This window comes from Erpetoichthys calabaricus, chromosome 1 (genome assembly GCF_900747795.2).
Source record: "Erpetoichthys calabaricus chromosome 1, fErpCal1.3, whole genome shotgun sequence".
NCBI lineage: Eukaryota > Metazoa > Chordata > Cladistia > Polypteriformes > Polypteridae > Erpetoichthys > Erpetoichthys calabaricus.
The window spans coordinates 243,981,263-243,995,364 of NC_041394.2; the positions used below are offsets into that span (position 1 = coordinate 243,981,263).

The 14,102-nt window shown below is 39.1% G+C and overlaps 1 protein-coding gene across 1 annotated transcript in view; it reads left to right on the forward strand.

Annotated features, from left to right (window-relative positions):
• Positions 1-5,180: 5,180 nt before the first annotated feature.
• The window catches only part of LOC114643343 (histidine ammonia-lyase-like), a 38,750-nt gene continuing 29,828 nt past the window's right edge, over positions 5,181-14,102 (forward strand). The window contains exons 1-2 of the mRNA XM_051931285.1: positions 5,181-5,572; positions 5,925-5,991. Coding sequence (XP_051787245.1) covers positions 5,332-5,572; positions 5,925-5,991 — 308 coding nt within the window. The 5' untranslated portion in view covers positions 5,181-5,331. The remainder of the gene's footprint in view (positions 5,573-5,924; positions 5,992-14,102) is intronic.

The following is a 14,102-nucleotide window of genomic DNA, read 5'->3' on the forward strand; positions in this document are numbered from 1 at the left end:
CACTGTCCTGCTCCACTGACAGACTGAGGAGATTGTTCCTCCCTCACACTATGCGACTCTTCAGTTCCACCCAGGGGGGTAAATGTTAACATTATACAAAGTTATTGTCTGCTTTTACCTACATTTTTATCACTCTTTAATTTTTTTTATCAGTATGCTGCTGCTGGAGTATGTGAATTTCCCCTTGGGATTAATAAAGTATTTATCTATCTAGTTTGGGGGAGGAATGATCTCCTCAGTCTGTCAGTGGAGCAGGACAGTGACAGCAGTCTGTCGCTGAAGCTGCTCCTCTGTCTGGAGATGATACTGTTTAGTGGATGAAGTGGATTCTCCATGATTGACAGGAGTCTGCTCAGCGCCCGTCGCTCTGCCACGGATGTCAAACTGTCCAGCTCCATGCCTACAATAGAGCCTGCCTTCCTCGCCAGTTTGTCTAGGCGTGAGGCGTCCCTCTTCTTTATGCTGCCTCCCCAGCACACCACCATCTGATAGAATATCTGCAGCATCTTATTGCAGATGTTGAAAGACGCCAGCCTTCTAAGGAAGTATAGTCGGCTCTTTCCTCTCTTACACAGAGCATCAATATTGGCAGTCCAGTCCAGTTTATCAACCAGCTGCACTCCCAGGTATTTATAGGTCTGCACCCTCTGCACACAGTCACCTCTGATGATCACGGGGTCCATGAGGGGCCTGGTCCTCCTAAAATTCACCACCAGCTCCTTGGTTTTGCTGGTGTTCAGTTGTAGATAGTTTGAGTTGCACCATTTAACAAAGTCCTTGATTAGGTTCCTATACTCCTCCTCCTGCCCACTCCTGATGCAGCCCACGATAGCAGTGTCATCAGCGAATTTTTGCACGTGGCAGGACCCCGAGTTGTATTGGAAGTCCGATGTCTGGTGCTGCTGACCACAATGTCAGACCTGCAGTTCCCAAGACGCACATACTGAGGTCTGTCTGTAAGATAGTTCACGATCCATGCCACCAGGTATGAATCTACTTCCATTTCTGTCAGCTTGTCCCTAAGGAGCAGAGGGCTGGATGCTGTTGAAGGCGCTAGAGAAGTCCAGAAACATAATTCTTACAGTACCACTGCCTCTGTCCAAGTGGGAGAGGGATCAGTGTAGCATATAGACGATGGCATCCTCCGCTCCCACCTTCTCCTGGTATGCAAACTGCAGAGGGTTGAGGGCATGGCGGTCCTGTGGCCTCAGGTGGTGAAGCAGCAGCCTCTCCATGGTCTTCATCCCATGTGATGTCAGAGCGACAGGCCAGAAGTCATTCAGCTCACTAGGATGTGATACCTTTGGGACTGGGGTGATGCAAGATGTTTTCCAAAGCCTCAGGACTCTCCCCTGTTCCAGGCTCAGTTTGAAGATGCGCTGTAGAGGACTCACCAGCTCCAACGCACAGGCCTTCAACAGTCGTGGGAATACTCCATCTGGACCCACTTCTTTGCTGGCACAAAGTCTCCTTAGCTCTCTACCTGGGCTGCTGTAATTGTGGGTGGGGGGAAACTCTCTCCTATGCTGGTATCAGCAGAAAGATGGGTGGAGGGTGCAGTACTCTGAGGTGAGAGTGGGTTAGGGTGGTCAAACCTGTTAAAGAAGTTGTTCATCTGGTTTGCTCTCTCCACGTCTCTCTCGATAGTGGCACCCACTTCGAACTGCAGCCAGTGAAGATCTTCATCCTGTCCCACACTTCCTTCATGCTGTTATTCTGCAACTTCTGCTCCAGCTTTCTCCTGTACTGCTCCTTCACCACCCTGAGCTGGACTCAGGAGTTCCTTCTGCACGCGCTTGAGCTCATGCTGATCACTACCTTTAAAAGCCCTTTTCTTCTGGTTCAACAGGCCCTTGTTGCCACTTGTAATCCATGGCTTGTTGTTAGCATAGCAGCGTACTGTTCTTACTGGAACTACAATGTCCATACAGAAGTTGATGTAGTGCAGTCAACAACCTCCTCAATGTTCTCACTATATGATCCCTGCAGGATATCCCAGTCTGTAGTTCCAAAGCAGTCTCTCAGAGCCTGCTCTGCCTCAGGGGACCACTTCCTGAATGAGCGTGTGGTTGTAGGTAGCTCCCTGACTCTTGGTTTGTAGTGAGGCTGAAGCAGAACCAGGTTATGATCTGCTTTCCCAAGCCCAGGCAGCGGGGTAGAGCTGTATGCGTCTTTAACGTTTGCATACAGTAGGTCAATAGTCCTATTTCCCTGGGTGTTACAATCCACATACTGGGAGAAGACAGGTAATGTTTTGTCCAGCGTCACATGATTAAAGTCTCCAGCGATTAGCACAAGCGCCTCGGGGTGCTTTGTTTGCAGTTTAGCAACAGCGGAATGGATGATGTCACCTGCTATTTCCACGTCCGCCCGAGGAGGGATGTAAACAATAACAACAATGACGTGTCCAAACTCTCTGGGCAAGTAATAGGGATGCAGACTTATGGCCAACAGTTCGATGTCCCTGCAGCGAGTGGAGATTTTGATGTTTACATGTCCAGAATTGCACCACCTTGTATTCACATACAGAGCGAGTCCTCCTCCTTTCCGCTTCCTGCAGGTATTTGCGTCTCTGTCCGCTCTAACTGTGCTAAACCCAGGTAGCTCCATGTTAGCATCTGAGATATTAGTTGTTAGCCACATTTCACAAAAACACAACAAACTGCATTCTCTGTAGGTCCTGACATTTTTCACCAGTGCAGCCAGTTCGTCGATCTTATTTGGTAGTGAGTTCATATTTCCCAGGAACACAGAAGGCACCGAAAGCTTGTATCGCCATTTTCTCGCTAGCCGCTTGGCTTTTAGCTTAGCGCCGACTCTGCTGCCACGATACGACCTTCTTACCTCATCTGGTAAATAGGGAACCACACCGGCATGGGCCTTTGTTCTCAGCGCTTGAAGTTGACTACCTGAATAGATGAGTCTCAGTGTGTAAAAATCCATGTCCAAGTAGTAAAAAGTGTCCAGGGAACAAGTCCACATAAAAGAAAGTGGTAGGAGTGATCAGTGAAATAGATAAAATAGATAAAAAAGTAGAAAGATAAAGTCATACATGGAGCTACTGGAAAGGCTGCCACTCGTGGCGGCGCCTGAGTCAAGAGTCAATAAAATATTATTCACGTGACCATTTATGGTGAAAAAAACAGATCTGACATCCTCTCTCATCTATGACTTTGCATCTTTCTTTCATGATAATACAGTATCATTGTTCTAAGGTCAGTACTCTTAGTAAGAAGGAGCAAGAACTTACGTTCCATCTTTGAGTCATCTACAACTTCCTCTCATTCTTTGGCACCTTCTTGTGTCTCTGTCATGATTTGGTGTCAGGATGTTTGAGGCAGTGGTGGTTTGTAATGCAGGGTGCTGTGGTGCCGCCCCCTCAAATATTTTAAAAACTCTACTTACATTAATTAGGTAATGTGAAGTAATCATGAAATAAATCTGTTTATTTGCACAATGTGCTTGGTGTTAGCACATGTCAGCATCCATTAAAAATTGGTTTTGACTTGTATTTGTTTAATTTATGTGTGAATAAAAAAAAAAAAATCTGTGTGAATACCTATATTTCTGGAGTGAAGACCCCCATCCAAATGAGAGTCGCTGTAAGTCCTTGATCTGTTGGCAAACAGGTGACCTGAGGCTGCACTTTAATTGGTTGCTTTCAGATTTTTCTGGGGACACAACTCTCTGGCAGTGAATTATTATTGTTTTAGGTTATTATAATCTAATGTGATTGGACAATTGTAGACACACTAATACTTTATCATTCTGTAACCTCAAATGAGCAAGTTTGAATTTGATGGCAACTTCAAGCAGCACTTCAGAAATTAAAGAAAATTTATTTCTTTAACAAAACAAGCCTTCATAAATTGCTAATTTGAAGAAAAAAAGAAGATCAAGGAGCTTGGACCAGACCGACTTAAGAATTCGAGAATGAGCTTACACAGATTTTTTCCAGCTCTTCTTATGAGAAATGGAGTTGGGCAACTGGGTGTGGTGTAAGTAATGCCTTTTTTTTGCTTTCCCTTTTTGCTGTTTCAAAGTTTTGGTACCAAATCATTGTGAACAACGATGGGGCTATGAGACATAAAACATCTTTCTGAAAAATGCAAGCAGCATGAAAGTAGCTGCAGTCATCTAGACAATAGCATGAGGCTAAATTTTTTGGCAAACTTTGTATTGCTGAATAGCTTGATGAAGAATACAGGCTTGGCATTAGGAGGCACAACAAAGAAGTGACCAAAAATCAACACATTCTGTCCAGAATAATAGATAAAATATACATGTGTTTGTGTTTAGTAGAAGAGTGGTGTGCCTTGGAATGATTTTGGTTACAAAAAGTGTGCTAAGAAAAAGGTTGTGAAACACTGCTCTAGACAATAGTAGGCGGCTAATTTTTTTTGGCAGTCTTAGTGAAATGACTCAATTTAATCAGAAAGAAACTGAGAAAATTTCAGGCCTGAAGGAAAGAAGGGCAAAACCTATGTTCAAGGAAATAGTTCAGGGTATCCTGATCATAAAAGAAGAATAGGATTTAGGTTGGTCTTGTGGGTATAGTACAAGACAGGTTAAGGGGCAAGTTATATTTTAAGATGAGGTCTGTGGATCTTACAATGTGAATTTGTACCCAGGTGAGGTAAGCATGGAAAACTTGCACAGGACTGGGCAGACTGGCAGCAAGTGTAGAATAAAATTAGGGTGGGAATGACTCTGTAGGTATGGTAAATGGTAAACTGGGATGGGAGACTTTAGAAAAATCAGAGGACTAGTGATTGTATAATCTGGATTTATGGAGTACAGTGGAAATGGCCTAGGGCTAGGCACTCTATTAGCAGAGGCAGAATAATATTTGGATTGGATTTATGCTATGGATATGTTATAGGACAGACAGAAGTCCACGTTATTGCAAGATTACGGAGGTGGGGGGTTGCAGACATTATGGTGTGTGTTTTGGCAGAATGGGGAATTAGGCATGTTGGCAGAGGATTTGGCAGTTTAGAGACAGGTGTAGTGTAAACTTTGGGTGGCAGGTGCACCTGTTACGGGAAGAATAAGGGAACTGTGGGTGTTGTGGACTGAAGTTTTGGAGCACAGTAGAAATGGGAAACTACAAGTTAATTAAGCAGATAAACCTGGCCAATGATGCATATAATTATGGCTTCCGTTAGTTTACTTATTTCTGAGAATGTCTGCAATTTTCTTTTGTTAATAAGTAATATATAGACATGATAAAGTGTACGGTTCACATTTCTGTTCATGCGGTTTATTATAAAAATACTTTGGTTAACTGTGCTGCACTAAACTTTTACATACTCTAAGACAGAGGTAAACATGCCTTGTATTACGGTACGTGTTAGGGACGAGTGGCTAACTGTGCCCTGTAAGGATTTGACTTGCACGGTGCACTGGCTGGGACTTGAGGCACTGAGACGATACACCAAGAACAAGCCAGATAATGGAGATCCTGTCCATGAGGTCTGCTTCACTATGAGAAAGTGCCAGGGGAAGGGAGTTCTGGATCCGGATGATACCTTAGAAGAAGTGCTGGAGGACAATGACTTTGTGGAGCTTAGTAAGTAGTAGCTATAGGAATTTTAAACTCTCAGAAAATTAGTTTAATATACTGTATAATGTAAGACAAAAATGACTAAAACACTGATATAAAGTAAATCTAAAGAAAGTTGTTGTACATACAGTTATGATTTGATCAAAATAATAAAAATAAAAAAACAGAATTTTCCTTGTGTTATTGACAGTTCCACAGGATATATTATGTATTATTACATTTCCATTGTGTGTATTTTTAAGATTTTATTAAAACTGACTTAAAAGTTATTTTTTGTCTTAAGGAATTATGTGTTTTGATTTTTTTTTAAAACAATAATGGATCTTGGTTTATATTGTATCATACACTATTTTTTTAGGTTTAAAAGAGGATAAAGACAATTTCTCTCCATTATTTATTTCGTCATGTCTTTGTGCTTCTTACAGGTAAATATTTCTAAAATATTTTATTTTAAAAAGTATACATTTTTCAGTTTACTTTTACTAGTTTTGCCTTATATAGTGTCTTCAGGAGATGAGTCCAGATTTTCATGGCTGTGGTACCATGATGTGACTACACCTTGTAATACAAAGCATTTATGGCCAAAATGTTTAGCTTAAGTACATTTAATCTCACTAGCATAACACTGATGGTTGTTTCCAAAATTTATGCAAAGACAGAACTGTGATTATGTCTCTAGAGCTGTAAAACATTCTCACAAAGCATTCTGTTTACTAAGTATAGCAAGTGTAAACATGCATGGATTTGTAAGTATGAAAACTGTATTTTCATTAGTTAAAATAATTAATTCCTGTGTGTCATACAAAGAAATACCTATAAACTGTTAACTGAAGGATGCCTGTGCTACCATAATATGCTTAAAACATCTGAAAGGAAAGGATGGTATAGTGGAGTGTGCTGTTGACTCCGTAGATTAGGGTCCTGAGCTCAAATCCTATCCCTGCCTTTGTGGAGTTTTCCCCTTTGCCAAATTTCTATTTTGTTTTTTCTCACTATACTCTGGTTTTCTTTCTGTTATTTTAATTTACACATTTACAACTCTCCATTACAGAGAATGTTTGGGTTTGTGCATGAATGTGCCTTGTGATGAACTGTCACCTTGTCTAGCGTTGGTTTAAGCTGGCAGCTGAAGCTGTCCCCATAACCCTGAAATGGAAAAGGTTAGACTGCGGTGGGTTGGCACCCTGCCCAGGATTGGTTCCCTGCCTTGTGCCCTGCGTTGGCTGGGATTGGCTCCAGCAGACCCCCGTGACCCTGTGTTCGGATTCAGCAGGTTGGAAAATGGATGGATGGATGGAAAAGGTTAGAAATGGACTGATGGATCTGAGAGGAATATAATTTATACTAACTTTCCATAAAAACTACATTAATGTATATAATATCCCTCCATTCCACCTGCCTGTCACAGGATATACTTGCTGACGCACCCACATTGACTAGACTATTTAGAATCACAACACCTTTTTAGGATTTGCAGAGTACCAGAAGAAGACTAACAACTAATAGGGGGAAAACATACCAACTCCTTCAAGAGACAGAGATTGAGACAGAAAGTGAATCCTAGTCTTTGGGTCTATGCAGCATCCACAGGCAGTGCTAACTACTGTGCCACTAGACCTCCTATATATATTAGGAATATCAGTCTGGTATGTACATATAGTGCATAACCCTGCTATTTGTTATCTATTAGTATGTTATATTGTTAATGCTAGTTTGCGGAATGCTTTTTATTTATTAGCTGTTCACATTACCTGCATTCTTTCTGTGTGTGTAATTGTTAAGAATGTATAAAGTGTCTGGATTACAAGCAGCAAAATAGATGAAATCAAGTTAGCATAATTAGTATACATAGAATTTTTGTGAGTAATAATGCAAATAAATATTATTATTAAGATCGCTGCTAATCGCAACCAAACACCTGAGAAACATTTACGTTTTATCACAGAGGCAGCTGAGTTTGAAATGCCAGATCTTTTTTCTCATGCTAGCATTTCACTCCACTTGAGTGACAAATATGAAAATGCAAAACGTCTTTTTTTTTTTTAAATGACTAACTTGATAATCTTTCGTTAAAATAAAGTCCAAATAATATTAATCTTTTAAAATGGGATCAAAGGTACTGTGTTTTGTAAGAATGATGTAGAAGCAGCTGACATACACAGGTGCCGTGTGGTTGAATGTTTTTTTAAAAAGTGCTGACAGGCAGCTTATAAACACAATTACTGCATAATGCTGACAGAGTAGCTTCATAAACTAAGCCTAACCAAGCATACAGTAGTGCTTTGGTGCTTTATACAGATTTTCATTTGACTCTTTGGTGGTTTAGCTGTACATGTTATGTATCAATTTGGCTTTATATAATCAGCGAAGTGCATTGAGGCATTGTTTTTGAGCTTTTTACTGTGCTGTTGAGTGAAAAATACAGTATTGAATATTCAGAGATAAGTATGAGCTATAACCATTTTGTTAAAGATAGACCAGGGGTCTGCAACCTTCACTATGAAAAGAGCCATTTTTGCCCCCTCTTCCTCCAAAGAAAAATAGTCTGGAGCCGCAAAACATAACACAGCTGATAAACTTTTAAAAGTTTTAATCTTTTTTAAGATTTTACATGTTACAACCACGGAATACAACAAACAGAAGTGCAGTGTGCATGTGTAGGGCTACTTTGAAATAAATTAAACTGAACTATGCAGGCCTATTTGGGTCCTTCCTATACCTGTGTAAAATTAAAATAAAAACTAGCCCACTTTAATATAAATAAAACATTTAGCTGTAGCTTAGCAGCTTTAAAAAAGTAAACATTAAATTCCATTTCAGTGTGCTGAATCAACTGAAGCACCTGAACATACAAAAAAACCTACATCAGCTCCGGGTCCGAAATGAATGTGTTTTGTTTTTCTGAAAAATAATAGCTTATTAAATGCTATTGTTGTCACCTGTTTAAAGTGACTTCTGTTTCTGAAGTTCGCTGCTGATCATCTCTATGTCGGGGCTGTACAATGTGACTTTGACCTTCACACAGGACTGCAGGCTCTCATGTGTGAGGCGGGAGCGATATTTGGACTTTATGAAGTTCATGCTTGAGAAAACTTGCTCACTTAAGTATGTTGAGCCAAAGATGGACAGGACTCCAAATGCATATTTTTTCATGTTCAAATACGTTTCGGGAATGGCACTCCAAATTTGTCGAAAACAAATTTGTCGGGTTTGGGGAGGTTTTAAATATCACTCCATTTGTGCTCTTTAGCGAGAGTAGCCTTCTGACGGGTGACTTCTTCAAGATCCGCTGTCAGGCATTTGAACTTGGACACCCATTAATCTTTATCTGCTATGTCGTCCAGTTCAATTTCTAGATCAGGCTTACTCCTGTGAATGAGGATGTGTTCAGCAGGGATGGGTCGATGTCCAGGGGTGTGACAGGGAAGGAGAGAGTGTGTGTTTTTCCTTTCTGAACTCACTGAATCTTTCTCTAAATGCAGCTTGCATTTTCTGAACAATTTCCCGTTTGTTTTTAAAGTCGGAGAATAGATGCTCTGATATTTTTATGAACGATTCTTTCATGTATTCTCCGTCTGTGAACGGCTTACCCCTCCTTACGATCTCTTGAGCTGCCACAAAACTAGCGGCTGTAGTTGATTGTGTAGAAGTGATCCACTTTTTGAAAGTATGTTTGCTCTGTTCAGCTTTCCGTTGCAGTTCCGAAATTGCTCTCTTTCGCTCATCTTCACTTGGGTATTTTTCAGTGAATGGTGAGGGCTTGTTTTGAAAATGTCTTTCAACGTTACATTTTTTGTTGTTCGATAATTTATCGCCACATATTAAGCACACCGGTAAGCCAGCATCGTTGGCGGTGAAGGCAAATGCTTCTGTCCACGCAGAATTAAACTCTCTAAATTAGATGTTAAAATGTATAACAGTAGTAGTAGTAGTAAATAAACATATATATATATATATATATATATATATACACAAGTTAAATTAAGAAATTGCCATTATTCATTTTCATGGTTTTTATTTTTTTGTCAAGGCCAAAGGGAGCCACTACAAGGAGGCTGAAGAGCCGCATGTGGCTCCAGAGCCGCGGGTTGCCGACCCCTGAGATAGACAAATTTATAAAAAGATCATTGGAAACTTCTTTGTCTGGCAGTGACAAGAGTAAACAGAAAAACAGATTGTACAGCGATGAATATCTCAAATATGGTTTTACCATTATTTCCATTAAACCCAGTGTATCGTTTGTTGAGAAGTGTTGTCAAAAAAAGGTATGAAAGCATCAAAACTACTTCGCCATTTAAATAAGAAAAACATCCAGACAAAAAAGACAAGCCTGTGGAATTCTTTGAAAGAAAGCTAAATTACCTTGACAAAGAGCAAGCCATATTTATTTCGGCAACCACTACTAATGAAAAAGCATTACTACCAAGTTATCAATTTGTATTTCACATTGCAAAAGCCAGCAAAACACATACAATCGCTTAAAATCTGATTTTACTGACAACTGCTAGTATTGCGCAAATAGTAATTGGTGAAAAAAGGCTGACAAGCTCAAAACAATACTTCTCTTCAATAATACAATCCAAAGAAGAATACAGTACATGACATGTCAGATATTCGAATAATAGTTCTTGAAAATATTAAGAGGGACAAATTTCTAAGTACGCCACATTCATAGTATATCTAAGACATAATACTGAGAATGGTGTTACAGACGATATTTTATTTTGTAAACCACTAGAGACCAATACTACCGGAAAATGTTTATTCAACACTTTTGTGCAAAGTACTAGTAAGTATGATATTGACTGGATGAAATGCGTTGGCACCAAGGCTATGACTGGTCATCGAAGTGGTATCATTGTCAGATTACAAGAGATGATGCAAATACTACATGGATATACTGCTTTTTTACATCGAGAAACTCTTGCATCAAAATCTTTACCTTCTGAAATGGATTGTATTATAAAATATGTCATTAAAGTAGTAAAGGTATTGCAGGATCATATTTTTCTAAAAATTTGTGAAGACATGTGGTTGTTCTATGAACATCTTTTTTATCACACAGAAATAAGATGGCTTTCAAGGGGTAATGTTTTGAAAAGAGTTTTCCAGTTAAGAGCACAACTTTTGATGTACAGTACGTGCAAGATGAGAAATCGAAATATCCATCCATCCATCCATTTTCCAACCCGCTGAATCCGAACACAGGGTCACGGGGGTCTGCTGGAGCCAATCCCAGCCAACACAGGGCACAAGGCAGGGAACCAATCCCGGGCAGGGTGCCAACCCACCGCAGGACACCCACAAACACACCCACACACCAAGCACACACTAGGGCCAATTTAGAATCACCAATCCACCTAACCTGCATGTCTTTGGACTGTGGGAGGAAACCGGAGTGCCCGGAGGAAACCCACGCAGACACGGGGAGAACATGCAAACTCCACGCAGGGTGGACCCGGGAAGCGAACCCGGGTCTCCTAACTGCGAGGCAGCAGCGCTACCACTGCGCCACCGAAATATGCAAACCTATTTTCCAATTCTCTTTGGCTTCTTAGGCTGGCTTTTCTTACTGATATTTTCAAACGCTTAAACACTGTGAATAGTAATTTGCAAGGCCACAGTGTTAACATAATAATAGCCAGGGATAAAATCAATGGATTTATAAAGAAACCTGATTTCTGGTCATCTTCAATTGACAAAAAAGAAATTTGATTCATTCCAGTGCAATCAAGAACTCCTGGAAAATGTAGCTATGTATAATTGTGGTAAACTCTGAACTTGGTTTTGCAAACATGCAAGTTAGTTTGCACAATTTAAAACAACAGTTGTTTGAGTATTTTCCAGAAGAATCTCAAAAACAGTTACGACATTCACAGATAGATATTGAATCTGTTTTTGGAGAGTTCCATTCAACTGGCTGAAATAGCAACAAATATGAAAGAAAAACTTACTGAAATAGCTACTGATGGACTGTTGAAACCAGATTTTTTTGGGGGGAATGTGTGTGTGTGTTGGGGGGGGGGGGGGGGGGGGGGTTGGCAGTTTTGGGCCAAAAGAATGCAGGAATACCCAGAGCTTGCAAGCAAAAATCTTAAATTTTTGATACCATTTGCAACGCTGTATTTATGCAAATTAAGTTTTTTGTCTATGACTGCCATCAAAACAAAAAGCAAGAAATTGCTTTGAACTTGAAAATGGTAGCATTGTTTTTGTATCAAATAAAGAGCTCAGGTTTGAGAAGCTAGTTTCTACAAAACAACCACATTCATCATATACATTTTGTTTAAACTTTCGTAACTACTATAATTTGTTGTTTTTTATATTTAAAGTTGTTTTTGTTCCTATATACAAAATAAATATTGGTTAATGAGGCATTTGTTGCTTTATTTTACAAATCCAATAGTTGGTGGGGTCACGACCCACACTTTAGGAAACACTGTTCTAGAGCAAAATACATTTTTACCTTCTTACATGAAGCAGAGCCTGAACCCATATACAGTAAATGGCAAAACAAATGTTTTAGTATTATTAACCTGATGACTTTTTCCAAGACAACTTGCAAAATTTGAGATATCATTGGTGACTTGCTCATGGTCACACATTGTCAACAGCAGAATTTGAACTGACATCTTTGGGGTTTGAAGTTCAATGTCTTAACCACTTCACCACATGGCCTTCCTTTGTTACATATAAAGAAATAACAATAACAGAACAGTAAAAGGTCCTGGAGACTATAATACAAATAATAAGTAAAGTACACTAACCCTAAAAGCATTTCTGGGTCTACCTATGCAAGGTTCATTATCCTGTCTGTTGTGTAGGGTGGTTGGACCAGTTTCCCAACCAAATAATAACTCTGCTAGTCTCCTTCTGCTAGATTGCTGCTCATTTACTCTCTGTCCTCTGTCACCAGTAACCCTGCCAACTCAGGAATGGCCATGGGAGCTCATAAAACTAACCTCCTAGAGCTCTACCTAGTGTATCCAGCTGTCCCTTTAATCTTAAAAACCCTCATAACCATTAGGAGATTAAGTCATTCATCCAAAGACACTTGTCTATTATAGATGAAGTGAAGGGGCCATGTATCAATTTGGGGTACATCCAAACTACATTTTGTGATCCCCATCTCTGTCCTCTACTTACACTTATGTTCCATTAGTAATTCAATCCCAGGCACCATCTATGTTTATTTATATTTATATATGATATATAATCACTAATTTTTGTGTTGTTTTGCCAGAAATGTTACCGTCGCCAGAGCTTATCACCAGGGCATTTTGCAGCCTTATTTTACAGCAATTTACAAAATTTTAATTCAGGGGTGTGCAGAATATTGTGCTAGATTGTAGTGAGGATGTGGATGGCAATTTTAAAAAAGAGAAGAAATGTTGAGAATTATGTATTACTATTTTTTATCCATTCCTGTACCACAGGAATCTAAAGTACGTTCAAACAGGATCGAGCTTTTGATCTGAATATCAGCCTCTCCCACTCATTCAGTGGTCAAGAGTCCTGTCTTTAATTTAAATTTCAATCCAGTTTAAGTGCACTTTAAGTTTGTGTGCTACTCTGATTTTCTGGATGTCTTTAACAATATTTTAGAGAAAATGCATGCATTTGGCACATTGTGAGCATATGACTATAAATGAGATGTGGATTACCAACATGAGTAATGGTTCACTATTGTTTAATATTTGGCACCAACTTAAAGCACAGCATTTCATAACCTTCGTGATCTTTATTCTCTAGGAAAGCATGAAATTAAGCATTTTTCTCAGCTATAACTACAAAGAACAAAGAGTAAGCAACAGATATAAAAATAATACTTTTTGGGTAATGGATACCTTTTAGAAGGTGGGATTGCAACACAATCTTTGTCTGCACTCTACCTAAACAATAAAAAGGGCATTCAATAAAAAGTAAAACTAGATTTCTTAAGTAAAGTAAGAATGTTTGATAGCTAAATAGGCAGAGATTTTAAAATGCTAAACAGAAATCGCAATCTTGGACAAGGCAATTTAATTGTAAAAACTTTTTATTATTGGGGCAAATGAAAAATCATAGTCTTAAATGTTAGGTTAAAAACATGATTCTAAAATAATTAAACACAGTGGTAACAGTTTATAACAACATTAATTTCATTAATAAATCTTTTCAATCTTTAAATTGTTAGGTACAGCATAAAGATCTACAACTAATTAATAAATGATTGGTTAAGATGTAAATAACTAGTATATGCAGTAATGTTTGTTAATTGCTAGTTAATGAAAATTATTTTAGTGTTACCAATATAAGAATCTTTTATAACTACAGTACATGTATAGACATGAACTAGTAATCAGTTAAGCTCTGTTTAGTGTTTGTTAATAACTTAATTATAAAGATATTATAAAGTAGTATAACACAACATAAAGCAATGCTGTATGGCAAAGTGGTTGAGAAATTGGACTGCAAACACTCTGGTTGTGAGTTCAAATTCCACAACTGACACTATGTGACAATAGGAAAGTCACTTCAACTGCCTGTGCTCTAA